At 39.1% G+C, this 12,690-nt stretch overlaps 2 protein-coding genes across 8 annotated transcripts in view; both read right to left on the reverse strand.

Moving 5' to 3' along the window:
• kidins220a (kinase D-interacting substrate 220a) overlaps positions 1 to 6,489 on the reverse strand; it is a 55,189-nt gene extending 48,700 nt beyond the window's left edge. For 3 of the 7 annotated variants that reach the window (XM_050062876.1, XM_050062875.1, XM_050062877.1), the window contains exons 1-2: positions 6,332 to 6,489; positions 494 to 652 (exon numbers count right to left, since the gene is read on the reverse strand). In XM_050062876.1, coding sequence (XP_049918833.1) covers positions 494 to 625 — 132 coding nt within the window. In that variant the 5' untranslated portion in view covers positions 626 to 652; positions 6,332 to 6,489. Of the gene's footprint in view, positions 1 to 493; positions 653 to 857; positions 891 to 4,204; positions 4,494 to 6,331 lie in introns of those variants that run through there. The other 4 variants (XM_050062874.1, XM_050062870.1, XM_050062873.1 and 1 more) reach the window with 3 other exon arrangements.
• Positions 6,490 to 9,076: 2,587 nt separating this feature from the next.
• The window catches only part of mboat2a (membrane bound O-acyltransferase domain containing 2a), a 67,160-nt gene continuing 63,546 nt past the window's right edge, over positions 9,077 to 12,690 (reverse strand). The window contains exon 13 of the mRNA XM_050061681.1: positions 9,077 to 11,820. Coding sequence (XP_049917638.1) covers positions 11,640 to 11,820 — 181 coding nt within the window. The 3' untranslated portion in view covers positions 9,077 to 11,639. The remainder of the gene's footprint in view (positions 11,821 to 12,690) is intronic.

Here is a 12,690-nt window from a genome sequence, read left to right on the forward strand (position 1 = left end):
TGTTTTTTTCAGGGCTTTTTTCTTCTCAAAAGGTATGTCAACTTTTCCATGACAAAAATGTCTTTGCCCTTTTAAGTTTTCATGTTTATCCCAATACAAGATTAAATCAAAGCAGGTTTTATGTCATTTTGTTTTACATTGATCAATCGATAAAGATGCTTAAATGTCAAAGTGAAATCAGATCTACACAAAGTGACAATGACACATGAAAACTTCCTAGGAGAGTAGATACTTTTTATAGGCACTGCATCTCATACATGGCCAATTTAAAGAAAAAAGATTAACCATTCATAAACCAAGCACAATACCATGTCTTGTCTTCTCTCTGCAGGCAGCTTTACAAGTTTCAGTAGTATTGTTTCACTACAGCAGAGTGAAAAAGTGATTCTAGTATGTCTTTTCCCACATAATCTCATAGAGCCTATCTTCACACTGCTCTCCAAAATAAACAACTTGAGCCAACGGGAGAGTTGCTGTGATAAGGCTGACTTACATCACTCCTGCTGTCCAGATCTCTGAACTTATCCAAATGTGCTTTGATGGCAGCCAGGTTCTCCTCCTCCACGTAGCCGAACAGACTCTGGATGGCCAGAGAGGTCATCTTCAGGGAGGTGGTGGTATCCATGGCTGATCGCTAACCACCTGTACACCGCTGTGGAGCGAGAGCAAAGCAGGTAAGCATTCACAAACGGCTAAAGGTACTTACAGTTTCTATGTGGCCAGCGTAGCTAAATGTACAGCACTGCTAAGAGAGAAGCAGAGAGGTTAAAGCCAGGAAGAGGGTGTGGTGAATCTTTGAAGCAATGCTGGGCAATAAACAAGCACTGTCCAAACCCAGCTCACACGAACATACTCACCCATAAACAAAAAACAGAGGCTGCATCTTTAAGCTATGAACGACATATAATCAGAGAAGAGGGTCATATTCCAAAAACATCTTTTAAAGTCTCATTAAAAAAGAAAAAACATGGAAAATATGCTGTGTAAATGTAGACTGATTTAACAAATTATTACCAGTGTGGCTTGAATGTGTGTGGGCTTGCTTTTTTGCATGCGTTTTTTGCACGCTGTATTATTTTAAAAACAGGCTATTACCTTTTATGTTCATGACTGCCTTTTAACTAAAATTACACTTTTACTTCGGCTTCTAATTTGCCATTTTTACAATAAAAAATTTAATTATTTTACTTTAATCTCTTTATTTTATACTTTTTTAACTTCTTTGTATAAAATAAGTTTTATGCACTTTTATTTCCTTATACCTGTGTCTTTTTAAAAATAAAAAACTTTATATGCAAAGCACCTGTAGCTGCCTCTGTTAAGAAATGTGATCCATTAATAAACTTTCCTTGCTTTGTATTCATTTTTAACTTTTTAAAGTTAAAGCAGATAGTCAGAACGTGTCATTCTGTTATATAAACATCTGTATCTTACCAGGCACATGCACACAACTCCACAAATTTTTTAGGACACTTTAGGACACAGTTATTTGTCCCTTTCAACCAGAATGTGAAAGTGTGGTTACAATTTGGACCATGCACTCAACATGCTCATTACACAAGAGCGAACAGGGGCACTTGTTTCACTTCAATTTAGTTCAGTCTGGCTGCTCATGCTGAAAACATGAGCTCTCTGCTCAGTAACATGAAGGCAGAGCAGTCACAATGCCCCACTTAAGAAAGTCTACTAAGTCATCAAATGCAACCGAAGACAGACAATAGTCTCTTAACTTTGATCTTTTGATGTTAATGACGCCGTGGATAATTGGTGCACTCGACTGTGTGCTCCAATTATATCGAGACCGACCTCAGCTCTACCCTCCTCCACCGCCTTAAACTGGACTTTGTGGAAGTTGTGTGCGCTGAGGAAGAAAAGTACTGTTTTGTTAAGTGCCTGAAAGTAAAAAAGGTGCACAATTTCACTGAAACTGCTTTGCATTGATGGGAAAATAGCTTTAAGATGTAGTTAGGGTAGCACTTAGTTGGGGAGATTATCTATAATTAGGCTCCACCATTCTAAAAAATTTATTTAAACCCATGAAACACGTGCGTGTTCCTCTATTTACTGTATGTTTTTAACCATTTTTACCCTGGAGTTTAAGAGCAGTACTCACACATGATATTTCTATAACAATTGTCTACTGACAAGACAATAATAGTAAACATTAAGCTGCAGCTTATGATTATATTTCACTGCCGACTGGTCTGTATGTGTGCTGCGTGCAGTATTGATCATCAGCCAAGGCTTGTACGTCAACACACCAAGAAATCTATATAGAGAGCTGCTTAGTGTGAGCAAGAAAATAGGACCCAGGAGAATGAGACTGGCCGCTCACTGCCAGAGACACAGGAAGCTCCCAGCCATCAAACTGGTGCTCTTGGGATCCAAGGCATGGACATCATTTACAAGGGCGTCCCATGTCAACATACATGGATGTCCTGAAGAAAGATGCAGGAGTAGAAAGCACTGGCAAGCTCGCCAGACGCATGGAGGATCAAGATGACTGAAGATGCCAATGGAGGGCTCATCAGAGGACGAATGAATGAATTAGTCTGTCAATTATTTTCTCAACCAATCCATCAGTTGATCTACAAAATGTAAGAAAGAAGTGTTTCCCAAACGCTGACTGACCACACCCAAGATGGCGTCTCCCACAACCAAGATGACATCCTCAGATGTTTTTTGTCCATAAGTCAAAGATATTCAGTTTCCTTTCAAAGAGGTGTAAAGAAACCAGAAAATATTCACATTTAAGAAGCTGAAATTGGAGAATTTTGACTTTTTTTTCTTCTTTTCTTTTAATTACTCAGACCGATTAATCGAATGTCAAATTAGCTGGCGACAATATAATAGTGAAAGATATACTTTTCAGGATTTTCCTTAAAACTAATGTGTAGACTCATACAGAAGTAATCCCTGTCAGTCGTCACTTTAAACCCACTTGAAGTGTGTATCAGTGTATTTTTCTCTCTTCTTATTTCCTTATATTTTCTACATTCTGGCTGTTTATGGGCATGTACCATCACAGAGGTCAGGTGAGGTCAGGGCTTAAATAAGAGGTGGTGCCAGACCATAATCAATAAGCATTCAAGAGACATGGTGCTGAAAAAACGCAAATGTGGTGAAGTGAAGCGTCAAACGAGTGAATCTGTGGTTGGCTTTTACTTTCACCTTGGCTGGGTGTGTTTGCAAACAGTAACCGACAATCGTGTATGGTGTACCTTTAACAACTAATCACTGCACCTCTAGTACACTCACCTTTTTTTCCTTGATGTTGCTCTTTTTAAATCATATTGTTCTAACTTTGTACAGTGTTGTTCTAAGTTCTCTGTACAGCACCTTGAACCTACGTCTTACTATATAACGTGCTTTATAAATACAACTGCCTTGCCCACTGCAAAACATCAGCGCTTCCCAGATATTACATGTATAATTTCACCTGATAAAACATACCCCCCTCAAATGTGGTTGTTTTAGCTCTAGCAGGGATTCAGCCAGTCGATAAAAAACTCATTAATGATTCATCAAGTTGGGCTCTTCCATCATGGTCAGACTCACTTCCTGCCACAGCAACACAGAATTAATCAGCTGCATTCATTGCCTGCAAGTTGCCTTGGCAATGGGTTTCACATAAAGACTAGCAAACACGCTGCTCAATATTTCAACATAATCTGTGAGACAAGCAGCTCAGGCTCAGGTCAGTGAACGCTTAAATGTCACATGCCTGTCGGGCTGTCGGTACAAAGGCCCCAAAACAGTCAATTCAGTCAAACTCAAAGCAGACAATCAATAAATAAGTACATATTCTTTCTTTTTTCTTCAGTCTGACATTGTTTGTTCAGTCAGGGATCACCTGGCAACTCTTCTCCCATATCAGGCAGTGCCAGGCATACGTAAAGAAAATCCTTTGTGTACAGTGAAGCCTGTTGACACACCCTCCTCAGCTCCTTGTCTCTCAGCACAATGGGTGGATGATAACACCACACAAGAACCAATCAGTAAACATTAGCTCGCTCTCTCCTGAGCAGTGATCAGATGGGAGTTTACATACATTTTTTCTAACAAAACACACACCCTGTATAAACCAGCAGAGACAAAACACCAACAGAAACAGTTAAAGCTATAAAACAAATGATAAAAGCTGAGCAAAGAGACACACAGTCTCTAGAAAACACTAAAAAAGGTAAACAGAAGAACCCCTTACCTTGGTGTAGGGTGAAGCTTATGTTTATTTAGCTGTTCAACACCAATCTTTATCCCTTGCTCTCTCACACACACTATCAACAAACAGTGCCAGGCTCAGGCTGAGCATCCCCCCTTCACTCAAGGCTGAATATTAGATGAGGGGGTTGGCCTACGCCCATCTCTTCCCGACACAATAGACACACGGGACCAGATTTCCATTCATTGCATGCACTGGCTCAGCACCAAATTAGGCAGATAAAAGGGCAGAGACAATTAAGATGTTGGCTTAATCTGAGCGATTACAATCGAAGAGTGACTCAGTAAAATAACATTTGGTTGATATCAGTGGGAGCGTCAATGAGTCTTGTCACTGAGTGTGTTCAAATGACTCAATTACTAATAAAAGCCAAATATGTCAAACTAATCGTGAAACGCTGCTGATTTATTAAAATATCCACTACTACAAGCCCTAGAAAATCCCCTTACTTTTACGTTGAGCTGGGAAATATTGACAAAAATAAAACTAAATATCACAACATTTTAAAGTAAAAGCCTAAATATTTATATGTATCAATAAATGGAGTATATGATAGAGCAGAGCTTTAAAACAACCTGATAATATATAAAGGTTTCTGCACTGAAATGCATTTTTCCAATAAATTTCTGATTATTGCAAGTGTAATGGGCAGTGTGCGATTTATTATATTTAGCCCATGGTCTTCTCCAACGCACCTGTTGACCTATAGATAAGCAAAGGGTTTTGCATTTTGACCATTTGGTCTATAAACTGTCACAAAATAGTGACATTGTGTTAAAAAAAAATGTCCCCAAACCAGTTGACATTTGTTTTCATCCATTACAAAACAATGCATTCAAAAATGATCACATTAAAGTAAGTTGCAACCACAGATTTTTTTGGGCATTTTTGCTTTTTAGTCGATCATCTTAAGTGTTTCCACTTAATTTTCTGTCAATCTACTTGTGTATTAGGCTAATTGACAAGTGATTTACACTCTGTAGAGAAATGTTTTAGTGTTTACTTTTAGTATAAATTTACAAGCAAGAACAGGAAGACACAAGAAGAGATTTTGAGTAAGGAAATTTGTTGTAGAGTGGATATGATGAACAAACAGGTACAGGAAAGCACTGTTTGTCCCAGGTCTGCCACTATAACACTAAATAAGGGCAGAAATATTCATCACATAAGTGTAAAGCAAGAAAACACATATTTAAAGAGATCAAAACCCCTGGATGATATCTTGCCTGGTTTTACTACACCTCAATATTATTTATATCAATATTTTATAACACCTAGATCTGCTTTTAGGTAACATATAATCCAGTATTTATGTGAAAACACAGACTACCTGATGTTATCATGCTGCTATCTGAAGACACACAAACATGAACTTGGGAGGCACACTGGATAGGATCTCTAAATTTAACAGTCAGCTCCTAGTGGCTGGTCATGTGGGTATGAAACTGCTGAGGATTCAGTTCCCTAAGGCATGCCAGGGTCTGCTCCAAGAAACAGGTCTGCTGAGGTGTATGGAAAACTTTAAAAGCAAAATTGGGAACTGGTCTTTTTGCATCAGTTTATAGCCAAGAGTCCTGAGTTTGACTGTGTTTATCCATTTAAATGAATGAACCTTGTGCTTGGCACTAATACCTGGTCACAGGAGCTGCTGGAGAGAAACCAGAGATCTGACTGACAGCCAACTAGGACATGGTCTCAGCGTAAAACACACTGTGGGTCTGTGCTGCATGTTTCCTGCCTGTACATTTATCTAACAGGTATGGCGCATCAGCCGCTCTGACTGCCTGTCAAAAACATTAACATCTGGATGACACAGATAAAGACATCACGTGTAGCCTCAATGAGACAAGTTAAAATAAGTAAAGTAATACTACACTTTGTTTTTGTCTGCTCTGTAATGGACAGCTTTTGTCTAAGATGTCAAAGCAGACTGACTTCCCGTGTTTACTACCATTACTAGGAAGCAGCTGCAAAACACTCGCGAGCCCAACTCCCAACGGCTAAGAAGCTAACGTTAGCTCAGAGTGGCTAGCTCTCTAACAGGTCCCCACACTTTAATCACCTCTAATAAAGATAGAAAGTACAGTGAACCACCTGAAGTAGTCTTACCTGGGCTGGGCTGCTCTGTGATCGTCTGTATTTTCATTCCACTCCGGAGAATAAAGTAAAAAAAAAGCCGTTTTTTTATGTCATACTTCGCTTCTGTTTAACAGGGCGACGTTAACCTCGTACAGTAAAGTCAGTAGCTCCGCCCACCATCACCCCTGGTTACAGTGGCGTCACGTGTGGAGGAGCAGATTGGGGCACGAGGAACCCCCATTCACAGTTTGTCTACAACAAGGACCCCATCTGTCTGGATTATTACTGTTGGCAGATAGTATATCATGAAATGTTTTAACTTACTAATTGTAGTATTATACTTAAAACCTATAATGAGAACATAAAATATTATTAATTATTTTCCAGTACATTAAACTACCCAACAGTAGGGGAGACCGGGGTTGGTTGTCACACTTTCAGCAGTCATTCCTATAACCCAAATCTACTCAGTTCAGAATTGGACAAAGCACATATATAACACCTGCTCTCAAAAATAAAATGGATGCTAATATTTCTTTTGCTGCCTTTATGGTTGTAGGAGGTGATGAAGGTTGGGGATGGATGAAATGCCCACTATTTTTTATTTTTATTTTTTTCTATTAATTCTTTTTTCATTAGTGTCTTATTTCCTTATTTTCAACTGCTCCTTCTACTCGCAATGTCATGCCCGAGCTGTTCTGTGTTTTAGGTAAAAAAAATTGCAATAAATATATTCTTTAAAAAAAAAATTCCTACATTAAATAAAAACATACAACTCACTGTAACAAGAAGTAATTAACTATAAAAGACACTCCAACACAGTGTGAAAACCAACCCCATCACAGGGGTTGGTAGTTCCTATAGTTATCAGTGGGGTTTCAGGAAAAAGAACATTTAAAAAATGTGTACATTTTTACTTTTTTTAAGATAGAAACACCGAACAAGTTTTGAAATAAATACCACCTCTATAGTAGTAGGCTACTCATCAATGCCCCTTGTGTTTAAATCACTAATTTGAACCAGGTGATTGTTTGTTTGAACAGCCTAAAAACACCTGAGAACATATGGACTACAACATGTTTGCCATGCTGACTGTCTGTCTGAACTGTCACACATGTGACAACCAACCCCCAGAGCAGTGAGACAGACAGACTGTCCCCACCTGACCTCTTGTCAAACATTTTAAGCTAGCTACCACATGGCTCTAGCTTGCTAGCTAAACGTTGACCAAACCTTCAACTTTTTAATATGTGTTTGATTGTTTAATGACTAATATCCTATATGCTTTTAATACAAAACAACACCAACATGAAAATTTACAAAATATCTTCTCACCTCAATGTCTTGTGTTTATGTGATCCACAAAATGACCAGTGCAAAATGAGCAGGATGTCACACCAACTGTTTGATATCAACATAGCATCACAGAGACCTCTAGTGAGGCTGTAATGAGCACAGTGTGACAACCAACCCCAGTCTCCCCTATACTGTACAACATAGTTCAAGTGCACTCCGGCTCAACCAGCTTCATTAGTGACAATAGTCTAATACTATGATTTACAAGTAATGTAACACTGACAGGGGTAACTTTTCTGCACTATCAATACTTTTAAAACTTTAAGTACATTTCGCTTATTAAACCTCTGTACTTTTAGATAAGTCATATTCTAAATGCAGAATGTTTACTCACTATGGAGAGCTACTTTAACTTGAGTGAAGGATCTGAATACTTTTTCCACCTCTGATTCTGACACAGAGGCCTCTACCGTATTTCCATTATGTTTATGTAAAGCAGTGGATGAGGAACCGAAAGATGACGGTGAACTTATTCCAATATAAGGTGCTAACCAAGAGAGGGCATATCCAAAAAAAAGTTTGATATGTTATGTGGTTAATATGTTTGATAGGTTGATAAAAGTCTTTAAATATATATTGTATTTAAAACAGTTGATTTGTGAATGTGAAGAAATGCAAACTAACTGTACTGGAATATTGTGCAGTAGTAGTATGTCATAGTATTGTTGAAATAATGTTGAATAACCTTAAATACTTTCATCATGACATTTTAGCAACATAGGCCTTTGATGTAGGCCTTTTAAGCACAGGTGTTACTGACAACATTAATCATCTCTCCACTGTAGTGCCCGCTATGCAACTGAACCAGTCTAAGAAATATAGCCATTGATTATTTGATCATTTACACCTGTGCTTTTCCTGCTGTGACATGTCAAAATGCCTACTGCACCACTTTCCAATGAAGAGGTACGAGACAATGTATTGTGATATAACCCCTTAAATACCCATTGAACATTTCAGCATCATATAAAAACAGCACAGCAGGGACTTTGTCGAACATCTTTAAAATCTATATTACATTGTAACATTTCAGCAGCGTGCAGCAATATAATCATTGCAGAAAAACCAAAGGTGTAATTGACAAAGACATAACATGTGCATGTCTTTTAGGCGAGCTAGTTCCAGGGCTTTGGTATTGTACATGTTGGCTCACTGTCATGACTCACTGGGACACTTAATCAAGCGGCGCCATTGTTAATTAGAATGGTTTCACCTGTACTTTTCCTGCTGAGACGAGTCAATATACCTGCTGTGAAAAAGTCTGCTGTAATATTGCAATAACACTGCACAAAAATACAGGGAGCATTTTGGGGATTTTGCCTTTGCTGCATGAGCTTGCCCCAAATAAACGCTATATTTTAACATCAAATACTAGACAGTCCAATACTGGACAAAAAAAAACATACTTTCAAGCATCAGTTTTAGTGTTTAAAAATAATTTCTCTTTATTTTGCCACATAAATCAGAATTTTAATGTACTGTTATACAAATCTTTCAATAAAGTTCCTTCTGACACAAAAATAACCGTTATGTTACACAGGCGCGCACACACACGTACTACATGGACACATTTGCACGCAGACAAACACACGCAGGCACACATGCTCACATACACACTAAACAAAACAAAAAATGCGCCATTCATGATTTGGCACTTTGGACATATGGAGCCGTTTGCATTGATCTGCTGGTTTGGGTGGCCATGCAGTGCAATAATCGCTATGTTTGTAGAATGACATCCCTTTACCTTAGGTGGGCCACGCTCGCCTCCACAGGGCCCGGGCTACAAATATAGTTTACTAGAGACCACATCGACATGTACGGATCACATGAATACTGGTACACACACAGTTATGGCAGGAATATGCAAATGTTAGAAAAAATCTTAAAAAGAAATGAGAAAGCTCACCTCTGCTGCTTTGTTATTACTTTACACAACACAAATGCTCCAAACCAACTCAAATTACTGACAATTAGAGGAAGAAAAAAAAAAGCACAACTTCAAAGTGTTTATGATATTGTGGGCTTGACAACCCCCGGACTGTCTCCTGCTTTCACAGATACATAAAAATGTGTCTTCTGACTGTCTGAACAGTGAGGTGCCAAACAGGTTGCCTCCTCTGCACCACGTTTCCTTCACCTAATCTGTTTGAACAGCTGCGTGTTATAAAGAGTAAACTGGGTGATTTGAAAGGCTTAAGGTGAGCCATGAATCAAAACAATGTGAGGAACCAGTGTCTCTTTCACCCTACAGTAAATGCACCCTGAAACATCGCCTACTCTAACATAAGTGCACACAATATGAAATAAGACCATTCACCACAACAGCTGGTCTATGTCTTTGAATTTTGTACAGTATTATTATGTCACACACATAAATAACGGTGTCAGATATTCTCAGACAGATGCCAATTGCACACATACATGGTTTGCAGCGTCAACACAATGTGTGCTTTCCTGCACTGTGCATCAATTTGGAAACTGTTCTTTTTCATACATTCAATTGGCTTGTAATAATTATGGCTACAAAACCTTTTGACGGTTAAATAAGTTGTCAGTGAATGTTGTAATCTGAGTTTGTGTTGTGTTTGTAGGATTTAAAGGTCTAGTGTGTGGGATTTAGAGCCATCTAGTGGTGAAGATGCAGATTGCAACCAATTGAAACTTCTCCTGTGTGCCAAGCATATAGAAGGAGGCCAACACAGAAACGTGAAAATGCAAATGACCCTATCTAGAGCCAGTGTTTGGTTTGTCCATTCTGGGCTACTGCAGAAACAACATGGCCAACTCTGAGGAAAGAAGACCTGCTCCAAATCTAGATATGAACGGCTCATTCTAAGGTAACGAAAACATGATTCACATATGGTGATTGGTGCCAATATATCCTCCTAAATCCTACACACCAGACCTTTAAGACAATTAATTAAACTGTACGAGTGTTGAGCTGTGATGTTAACAATCCACTGTGCTTCCCCAATTATACAATTTTATTATTTAGGACTTGCATTAATTAAATAGTTTTGAACACATGAAAAAAAGAAAATCACACCCCTGAAATCAGGTCAGAAATCCTTTAAAAAAAAGACATGGAAATCACAACAGGGTAAAAGAACTCCCTTTGAAACACACACATTTATCTGATGAGTCATGTTTGTCAAAAAAAAAGCAGCAGATATGAAAAATATATAAAAAGAAACAGAAATCCATTTAGAAACTCTTGAGCGCCATTTTTAGACTTTCCACTGCTGGAGACGGACGAGATCTGAATTCCACTTTGGGACTCTCTATGCCGGTAAATTTATCCCAGGAAAAAAAAATAAAAAAATCATCGAGAATGGATCGAAATAGTGTTGTCACAAACATCTAAATACAAAACACGTACAATGTGAATTCTTCTCCAATAAAGGTTTTAAAAAAGACATAGAAATCAAACAATGTTTTGAGGATCCTAAGGCCTGTTTGAAATTGGCAGCTGATGATAAAGGTTATGTTTCTTTTACATGAACACATTTTCTGTTTCCACCTGACAGAGGCTTGTATCCAGACAATGACAAAAACCCTCCACATACTGCGCGTCTATTTGTTTGTACAACCTGCCGACACCACAAGGGTTGTAGGTTCTTGCAGCGTGCCATCCAACTGTTACGTCATCAGCCGAGTACATAGAGGGTTTAAGGCAGCTTGGAAGTCTTCATTTCCGCTAATGTAATGTTAAGTAACCACTATCACTCATTAGTTTACACCGTGGCCATTGTTACATCCTGGTCTCTTATCCGTGTCAGAAACTGTGATTGCTGTCATCCTTGCTACTGGAAGTTTTGACAGAACTTTGACGTGTGTTTTCTGTCTGTTAGGATTCTCAGAGCGTCTGATATTTGGTTCGTTGTCAGGTAAACAGACTCGCCACACTCCAGCTCTCAGTGGTTTCTAGTTCGTCTCAGTGTTTCTGCTGCTGAAGGGAAGTGTGTTGCTCTCCTGAACCTCATGTGGTTTTGTCTTTCTGGTTGCAGTTGTTGTCTGTGCTGCTGTGGTCCATCTGGTTTTCCTGTAGGCTGTCCTTCTGTAGGCCGTCCTGCTGTTCTGCGGCCTGCCGGCGTCTCGATCTGACGGGGAGGGCCATTACCACCAGGAGGCAGAGGAGATGTAAGCAGAAGTACCAGGACCTGCAGAGACACCCCAGAGTTTTCATATAATTTTCTCAGCACAGTTTATAATAAACAATAGTTTGAGAATAAAACCAAGAAATATGTGCAGGTCATAAAACTGTCAGTTTCTTAGCCATGCCACTAGTGTGGCTAAAAACCTAGGAATGGCAATGCTGGCCAGTTGGTCCACTGGTTTGGTCCAGACCATAGACTGTATATAAAGATGGATGACATGTCTCCATTTCCTCCCACTGTACTAAAATGAAGCAAATATATCCCAGATACGGACCCTGCCATCATGTGCTGGTGATGTCATTTGGACCCAGAGCCTCATGTGGCGCAGATGTGATCGGCCGGTGAAGCCCAAGCCCCCAGGAAGTGCACCGAGTTTGAAGCTAATTTATGTAGTGGCCAAATGGTGTTATTGCACCTTCTGAGCCTGTCACCTGATGCCATTTGGCCCAATAAGACTTTCCCCATAGACATTAGCAAAGAGACAACCTTTAAATCACTGGATACATTTTTGTGAGCTTCACAACCTCTGCGAAATGACTCATTTCACAATTGAGATTTGATCCATTCAGTCTGGGAACATTTGGAAAGTCTACCATACATCCATGGTGAAGCCATAGTATCAAGATCCCACCCATACAACCGTCCAAGTCAAACATAGCTGTTAATCATGATGTCACATCCCCTTTTTATAGCACCAAATGACTAAAACCAAACTTAACAGAAAAATAAACACTTGAATATACATCACCATGATAAGAACTGAAAACATTTTGGGATAAAATTAATTTGACGTGTACATTAATTTTGTAGTTTGGCTCATGTCCCATCCACTAACATGAAGGGGGCAGGGTTTATGACCTATACTGCAGCCAG

This window comes from Epinephelus moara, chromosome 14 (assembly GCF_006386435.1).
Source record: "Epinephelus moara isolate mb chromosome 14, YSFRI_EMoa_1.0, whole genome shotgun sequence".
In the NCBI taxonomy this organism is placed as follows: domain Eukaryota; kingdom Metazoa; phylum Chordata; class Actinopteri; order Perciformes; family Serranidae; genus Epinephelus; species Epinephelus moara.